The sequence below is a fragment of the Pseudophryne corroboree genome, chromosome 11 (assembly GCF_028390025.1).
Source record: "Pseudophryne corroboree isolate aPseCor3 chromosome 11, aPseCor3.hap2, whole genome shotgun sequence".
In the NCBI taxonomy this organism is placed as follows: Eukaryota; Metazoa; Chordata; class Amphibia; order Anura; family Myobatrachidae; genus Pseudophryne; species Pseudophryne corroboree.
In genome coordinates, this window is record NC_086454.1 from 80233543 (window position 1) to 80242875 (window position 9333).

General features: G+C 44.2%; 1 protein-coding gene across 1 annotated transcript; it reads left to right on the forward strand.

Moving 5' to 3' along the window:
- The first annotated feature begins 7798 nt into the window (after positions 1-7798).
- Positions 7799-8677, forward strand: LOC134968645 (cornifin-B-like). The gene is made up of 2 exons (XM_063944171.1): positions 7799-8217; positions 8482-8677. The coding sequence occupies exons 1-2, from the start codon at positions 7799-7801 to the stop codon at positions 8675-8677; spliced, it is 615 nt and encodes a 204-aa protein (XP_063800241.1).
- Positions 8678-9333: the final 656 nt, after the last annotated feature.

Below are 9333 nucleotides of genomic sequence, written 5' to 3' on the forward strand. Positions count from 1 at the left end.
TTGCTGGGGTGGTGTTGGCCTCAATTGGGGGCTATGGGATGTTTGGGGTGTTTGTGTTATGTCCTGCTGCGTGGTTGGCTGGGTAGGATCGATGGGCTGCAGGTGTAGTGTGTAGGTAGGCTGCTGGTCACTTTCCTGCTGTGCGTCCTCGACCATAATGGGTGGTTCTGTATGGGGTTGATAACAGCCACTATTTAGTAGTGATGAGCGGGTTTGGTTTTACTCGGTTTTACTCGGTTCTCAAAACAGAACCTTATTGGCTATCCAAAACACGTGACATCCGTGAGCCAATAAGATGCCGTTTTGAGAACCGAGTAAAACCGAACCCGCTCATCACTACTATTTAGTTTTTATAATATTTCTTTGCTTGACCAAAACATGGCTTACTTAATAATATTCATGTTGAAAATGTAACAGAGATTGTGGGCTAAAATTACCTAGGAATCTTACCTTTTGAAAAACATATGTGCCTTCTAACTTTCCATACTCAATTGAAAAATGAATTAGGGAATTGTCAGACTCTAAGCCATAATGAATTTGCAAACACGAAGAACTTTCGCCATTTTAAATTAATGCATTTCCAGATTGTGTATGACCCTTCCTTTTGTTAAACACACACAATACATTAAATGTGTTTTGGTACACACTCATAAATTGATCAAGGCAGTCAGTGTTGTGTGTGAAAATTACTCCAAATAAATAAAGCACACATTTAAAAAAAAAAATAACCATGTAAATGTCTTAAGGTGGCCTATGTTTAGAAATGGTGATGTTGGCCATGGCAAACAATTGGCTTATAGATTACATTTATGTTGCTGTTTCTTGTTTAAATTTCAGGAAAATTAAATGGTTGCTATGGGCAACATCACATCTGAAAATGTAACCACAAAAATGGCAAAAATACCATGTGCTTGTTGTTTGTGATTATTGCCTGGAATAAGAATTTACACAAATATAATAATTTTGCCAGTACACAAACAGTGGTGCAGATAAATTAACCTGGAGAAGACCTAAGGATTTGAAAAACCAGTGATATGTGCAAGGGACAAGCCAAACAGGGACGTTCAGAATTTTTACTGTTATTTTTTTTTTTTCTGCCTTGATCACCTTGCACATATCAGTGGTTTTTAAAATCATTATGCCTTATCCAGGTTAATTCATAGACCACACTGTTTTAAATTTTTGTGACAATTATCTTTTATGTTTACTCACCAGACAGCTGAGGTGATTGTGGATCCTCGCTTTGTGGACTCGCCAAAAGCTTGTGGTGGCAGTAACAACACTACGGAGATGCGCCATTGGGGTGGTGATGATGGAGCAGCAGACTCAGCCTCAAGACGACGTCTCTTGGTTGGCCTCCTAGGCTCACTCACCGAGCCCTGTGATGGGCGCCTTAGTGGAGGGGGGTTTGCAGAAGAAGAACCTATGTGATAAGAGAAACATTAATATTTTGTGCTTACAGTGAATATGTGATTACAGTGAATTCTTACCTGCATTCCCACCATCTGCATCACTTGGCAGTGTTGACTGTGGCCTGGCTGTGCTGCTTCTCTGGTGTACTGTAGAAATATGAAGAATTACTTTTATGAACATACTTTTATTTCTCATTGTTTTCTGAAATTCCTTATTGTGATGTAAACATCTGGAACCTGATGATAAGTAAACTAATCGATGCTTAAGCTTTTCTGGGTGACTTCATTGGGTGTGTATACTTTAAATAAGATTCAATTTCACTAATTAATCCATACACAAAGCCAAATAATGTACAATATTATAATGTTTTTGTTTTTTTAAAACATAGCTTGACACAACCACAATATTGCACGCTAAGGTACCAATTTTCATTCAACAAATACAACACTAGGCTCAAATATCTGCAGAAAAATGTTTAAAAATTAAAAAATATGCAATAAAAAAACAAAAAACAAAAACAAAGGACAACACACAACAACACACAATAAACATAAATCCAAAGAAATCTATTTTTTTAAAAACTATGCAAACAACATATTCAACACACTTCTTTTAAAGACACCTGGAAAGATTTAGTACTGATATCAAATGGAAGGGAAAGGCCAAGGCAACCAGATTAAAACAACAAACAAAAAAAAAACATTTTTTAAATATTAATATTAACACTACATCAGTCATGGACAACCTGGGCCTCTCAAGATGTAGTAAAACTACACATACCAGCATGCACTGCAACAGATGTAGCATTCACTAATAACAAAACTGAGGCAATGCATGATGGGACTTGTAGTTTGCCAACACCTGTAGAGCCACAGGTTGCCCAGGCCTGCACGACATCACCAACACATTGTAACAATTAACAAACTGACAATCACAATTAGCTGGATGAAATTACAAACAACAAAGGACAACACACAGATGTTAACACTTTTAAATTAATAAAAACAACTCACCATCCTGCCTTGGCCGGTCAGAATCCTGGACATGAGTCGCACCAACCACTTCGGGTGGAATAAGTGAACGCACAGGCTCCTCCCAATCCCGATAAGAAGCACGGAAGGAGTGTCCACCCCCGGTTTGGCGGGCTGATTTAGCCTCCTTGGCCATCTTTGCCTTGACACGGCGCTTTATGTCATAAAAGCGCTTGCAACGCGTGTCCTCGGTCCGCCTCACCACACCCTCACTATTCACAGCCGCAATGACCTTCCCCCACAGAACAGACTTCCTACGTGTGGACACCTTGGCAGCATCATGGCCAAACAACTGCCGATGATGCCTCATCAGCTCCCGCACCAAAGCCATATTTTCTGAATAGCTGAATTTCACATTGCGCCCAGTCTTTGTAGTGGTGCGTGGCTGCGGAGCCACAACACCATCACTATCACTGGAGAACGCAGCAGCAGCCACCCCCTCCTCCTCACTAACCTCCTCCACCTCACTCACCTCTTCCCTCTCACTAACCTCCTCTACCTCACTCACCTCCTCCCTCTCACTAACCTCCTCCACCTCACTCACCTCCTCCCTCTCACTCACCTCCTCCAACACACTGACCTCTGACTGGGACATAATCAGGACAAACTACAAATAACACAGAGAAAAAAAAACAGAAAACACACTCCTCCACTACCACTACACACCACACACCCAACACATACACACACACACACACACACACACACACACACACACACACACACACACACACACACACTCACATTGACAATAGACTTGGGGGAAAAAACAAGGACAAAAAAGTAGACAAACTTTGAAAAAACTACACAACAAGTATGACAAGACTACTTACACACACAGTACAGCACTCAACAATCACAAAAGTCCGCTACAAATCCTCCAAAAACTCCACAAAACTCACCAACTCCTAACACACCTTCCTCTCTCCTCTCCACTAGCTAAACCCATGAGGTGCGGACGGTTTGGGGCGTTTTTATAGTAATGTGCACAGACACTCCTCCATCACGAATCAAACCAATCACGGACGAGTGACAAAAACGAAACGTAGGAAAAAAACGCGCCGTGAACGGACAAACACTGCCGTGACTAAAATGTGACGCAGTCGTAAAAAAATCTCATAACACGGCCGCAAAACCAGTAAATCTACCTTACAAAACTACGAATTACATCGACATGGCAAAACACGAAATTGAAAAATACGACAGCTTAGTAAATTAGTCGTAATAAATTCAAAAAGTTGCAAATTTACACTTTCGATGTCATTCGTGTTAGATCTTTAACCTCAGTCGGGAAAATACGAATTTTAGTAAATATACCCCATAAAGAGGATATGAATGGACACTGAGGCATATAAGGTGGCACGAATGGGCTTTACGATCTATAAAGTAGTATAAATGGTCTGCAAGGCATATAAAATGGGCAAATTGATCTCTGAAGCATATAAAGGGCAGGAATGGGCTCTGAGGCATACAAGAGGCATGAATGAGCTCTGAGGCCTATAAAGTGTACAGGAATTAACTATTAGGCATACAAGGAACATGAGGTGACTCTGATGCATAAAATGGGGCATGAATGGGCTCTGAGGGATGTAAGCAGGCATGGATGAGCTCTGAGGGATGTAAGCAGGCATGAATGGGCTCTGAGGGATGTAAGCAGGCATGAATGTGCTGTGAGGGATGTAAGCAGGCATGAATGGGCTGTGAGGGATGTAAGCAGGCATGGATGAGCTCTGAGGGATGTAAGCAGGCATGAATGGACAGTGAGGGATGTAAGTAGGCATGAATGGGCTCTGAGGGATGTAAGCAGGCATGAATGGACTGTGAGGGATGTAAGCAGGCATGAATGGGCTGTGAGGGATGTAAGCAGGCATGAATGGGCTGTGAGGGATGTAAGCAGGCATGAATGGGCTGTGAGGGATGTAAGCAGGCATGGATGAGCTCTGAGGGATGTAAGCAGGCATGAATGGACTGTGAGGGATGTAAGCAGGCTTGAATGGACTGTGAGGGATGTAAGCAGGCATGAATGGGCTCTGAGGGATGTAAGCAGGCATGGATGAGTTCTGCGGGATGTAAGCAGGCATGAATGGACTGTGAGGGATGTAAGCAGGCATGAATGGGCTCTGAGGGATGTAAGCAGGCATGGATGAGCTCTGATGGATGTAAGCAGGCATGGATGAGCTCTGAGGGATGTAAGCAGGCATGGATGAGCTCTGAGGGATGTAAGCAGGCATGAATGGGCTCTGAGGGATGTAATCAGGCATGGATGGACTGTGAGGGATATAAGCAGGCATGAATGTGCTGTGAGGGATGTAAGCAGGCATGAATGTGCTGTGAGGGATGTAAACAGGCATGGATGAGCTCTGAAGGATGTAAGCAGGCATGAATGTGCTGTGAGGGATGTAAGCAGGCATGGATGAGCTCTGAGGGATGTAAGCAGGCATGAATGGACTGTGAGGGATGTATGCAGGCATGAATGGGCTCTGAGGAATGTAAGCAGGCATGAATGGGCTCTGAGGAATGTAAGCAGGCATTTATGGGCTGTGATGGATGTAAGCAGGCATGAATGTACTGTGAGGGATGTAAGCAGGCATGAATGGACTGTGAGGGATGTAAGCAGGCATGAATGGACTGTGAGGGATGAAAGCAGGCATGAATGGGCTCTGAGGGATGTAAGCAGGCATGAATGGGCTCTGAGGAATGTAAGCAGGCATTTATGGGCTGTGATGGATGTAAGCAGGCATGAATGGACTGTGAGGGATGTAAGCAGGCATGAATGGACTGTGAGGGATGTAAGCAGGCATGAATGGATTGTGAGGGATGTAAGCAGGCATGAATGGGCTCTGAGGGATGTAAGCAGGCATGAATGGGCTCTGAGGAAGTAAGCAGGCATTTATGGGCTGTGATGGATGTAAGCAGGCATGAATGGACTGTGAGGGATGTAAGCAGGCATGAATGGACTGTGAGGGATGTAAGCAGGTATGAATGGACTGTGAGGGATGAAAGCAGGCATTTATGGGCTGTGATGGATGTAAGCAGGCATGAATGGACTGTGAGGGATGTAAGCAGGCATGAATGGACTGTGAGGGATGTAAGCAGGCATGAATGGACTGTGAGGGATGTAAGCAGGCATGAATGGACTGTGAGGGATGAAAGCAGGCATGAATGGGCTCTGAGGCCATAAAGGGGCATGAATGGAGTCTGAGTTATAGAAGGAATCATGAATGGGATCTAATGGATATAAAGAGGAATGACGGTGCTCTGGGCTGACACATAAGGGCATAATGGGGATCAGAGGCATATACTGGGACATGCGGGGTTCTAAGGTATATATAGGGTATGAGAGGACTCTTATTTGGCACATAAGCACATGATGGGTTCTGAGGCATATATAGAGGAAATAGAGTGCAATGACTCATATAAAGCGTTATGAGGGGGCTCTGATGCATATAAAGGGGCATGAGGGGGCTCTGATGCATATAAAGTGGCTAATCACAGCTGGATAGGCACAGGAGGACATGTTCTCTCCCGCTGAGACTGGCAATCTGGACTGCAATTAGCACAGAGGGTACTTCCAATGGGAATCTACTCCCCTGCAATAGCGGTGGCCTAATCTTGCTTCTAGAAAGGAGCCTGCTTGTTGATTTGTGCGCATGTGCGGGATTGCGACCTGGTGCATGCGCATATTTCAGTTTTTCAGGCCATACCCCCTATGACACAGAGGTAGGAGCTGCCATAGGTTGTATCCGACATCCATGGTTTCCTGTCCAGGAACCTGAAAATAAAAAGATAATAACCTTAATTTCGGGAGAGTAGGTACATATGATTCAACATCAGTTTTAGGGGTCCATTTAATGATCATCCTAATCCACAGGTTCTCAAACTCGGTCCTCAGTCAGGACCCCACGCGGTTCATGTTTTGCAGGTCACCTGTAGATTTTTAAAATGTGACAGTTGCTGATACACAGTGCACCTGCCGGGTGACATGGAAAACGTGAACCGTGTGGGGTCTGGGGACCGAGTTTGAGAACCTGTGGATTAGGACCTAAATCTAATCCGACCAGTTGTATATTTCGCTTAAAAGCACTGTGATACTTAGAAATATGTCACCGGTATTTAAAATAATTTGAAGGAGAAAGGGAGTGCCCTGGGCACTTTTTTAACAGCAGGGCGGGATTAACACTGGGGTTGATGGAGCTGCAGCTCCAGGCCCACCATCAAAATAGGCCCACTGCTGTAAACAGGAAAAAAAACACCTGCTACACTACAGCATTCCTGCCAGTGGCCACCCAAGGCTCCACCCACTTAAAGCCCAGCGGCAGTTTAACTTCAAACACCACCAGATACATGGCCGCACGGTAGGCTGCAGCTGCACCAGCCCCCCTGTACTGCATAGTGTCTCAGCGCCCCGCGTGACAGCACACCGCATGATGTCCTATGTGCCGACCTCACCACCTCAATCTTATGCAGCCGAGTGTGAACTCATCTCCATGAGGGCTGCCCAGACAGCCGAGTGACTGATCACCGAGCCTCAGATAGTGCACCCACAAAAGGCACAGCATGCAAGCACTAGCATAAATATATATATTGATCAAGTTTCATATATATTTATGTGTGAATACTGTGCTTTGTATAACATATGTATGCAACTATGCATATATATGTATATATATATATATATATAGTCCCCGGCAGTACCGTAAGTAGACATTTTAGCGCTGTGTTCAAGAAACGGCATCGGTGCCCTCCCTATTTAAAATGGGGCCAGAGACCATTTTACACATTACGGCATGTAGAGTCCCGCCAGGAGCAGGGAGGGAGCGATCACGGCCAGCCAATGTGAAGGAGATGGACAGATGCAGCGACGTCTCCACCAATTACATTATGCTGCTGTGGCTCGTGTGTGTGTGTGTGTTGTACATATGGAGCAGCAAAGGGGGGCAGAATAAAGCTAAACTAAACAGGGTGCATGAGGAAATGTGATCACAAAAAGATGAATTTAAAAATGAATCTAATAAACAGAAAGCACTATTCCACGGCACTCACCTACTGTATTCCTATATTTGGGGTGCTACACAGTATGTGACCACAGTGTTTAAATAGAAATCCCAGGGGCTCTGCACTCACTATATTTTCTAACAAACAGTGGCGTTTTAGTTCATGTATTGATCAATTCATTTAAGCCTACAACCCCAGGCAATATTGTTAGTTAATGGACAATGACCTTGTTCTCTTGCATGTGATCTACACTTCATTGTGATGTCAGCACAATTGTGATGTCACTGGCTCATGGCCCCTGTAGCTAGATAAGCTCTCCTCCAGGCAGTTTACTGCCATATCTGCAGTGAGAGGCGACAATGTTGCCTCCTGTAGCCATGCCACCACCGCGCAGCATCGACCAGAAACCACCGGGCAGCATTCTCCTGCCACCACCGTGCAGCATGAAGCTGGAACAATTGCGTAAATTGGACATGGCACACCATCGCCGCCTGCTCCTGACACCACAGCGCCACATGAACCTGCCACCACCGTGCAGCATGAACCAGCCACTGCCGTGCAGCAAGAACCTGCCACCGCTGTGCAGCATGAACCTGCCACCTCCGTGCAGCATGGACCTGCCACCAATGTGCAGCATGAATCTGCCTCCTCCGTGCAGCATGAACCTGCCTCCTCCATGCAGCATGAACCTGCCTCCTCCGTGCAGCATGAACCTGCCACCACCGTGCAGCATGAACCTGACACCATATTGCAGCGTGGACCTGCCACCACCATGCAGGTACTGTTCCTATCAGCAAAACCTAATATTTTGATTACTCCAGAGCCATACAGGATTAACTAATGTTTTCCTCATTTTTTATTTATATGCTGTATTGACTATTTTAGTCTCTATTACGGTTTTTAGTAATGTTTTAACAATATTATTTTATACCCAGTAAGTAAAATAAAGATACTGATTAACTGATCCAACTGTTTCCTATCAATACTTTGGTCAAAACAACTCATTGCGCTGGTATTTTTGCTCTATTTATCCTCCGTGCAGCATGAACCTGCCTCCTCCGTGCAGCATGAACCTGCCTCCTCCGTGCAGCATGAACCTGCCACCATATTGCAGCGTGGACCTGCCACCACCGTGCAGGATGGACCGGCCACCATTGAGCAGCATGGACCTGCCCCCACTTCTCTACCTGGACCTGACGATACATTGCCGCATGGTCCTGTCCCTACCATGTATGTAATAGTGAGAAGATGAAAGCTCACAGGGATATTTAATAAGCAATTATCTCATAAAAGCTGGAAAATTTGACATTTATGTTTTCTGGAGATGTTAGTTTAAATTAAGAGATAAATATGTCTTCTTCAGGTGTGGGAGGGTACGGAGAATAGATATTTATCTCTTTTTTTAAACAAACATCTCTACAATTTCCAGTGTTTATGAGATAATTGTTTATTAAATACCCCCCACAGTCTCCTGCATGCAATAACATCAAATAAAAATAAACGCAATTAAACCATAAAACTGAGTTGTGTTTTATTTTATTGATAGCAAACTGTCAGGGTATTGAAAAAGTTGTGAATACAGGAGCTCTCTTTATATACTGGGACTTAGCGTTCTGCTAGTTAGGTCCTTTCTAAAGATCTAGGTTTTGGCTTTGAGTTTTAAGTTTATAATACTGGGGGGGGGGAAGGAAAAAGAAGAGTGGAAATATGGTACACTATACAGTATAGGGAAATGTATAATCTTAAGCTAAGTACACACAATGCAATTATTGGGCAGATTTTCCAATAACTGGGAGATCAGCCTGAATTATTCTATAGTGGTGCCGATGCCCACTCCACAATACCAAGTACTGCTAGTCAGGATAATTATAATAAGCTCTGCAATCTAACATAG

Bases quoted from the DNA above. Each gene is read 5' to 3' on its own strand.
- LOC134968645 (XM_063944171.1), top strand. From the start codon at position 7,799: ATGTTGCCTCCTGTAGCCATGCCACCACCGCGCAGCATCGACCAGAAA. The intron at 8,218-8,481 runs GTACTGTTCCTA...TCCTCCGTGCAG, and splicing joins GACCTGCCACCACCATGCAG to CATGAACCTGCCTCCTCCGT.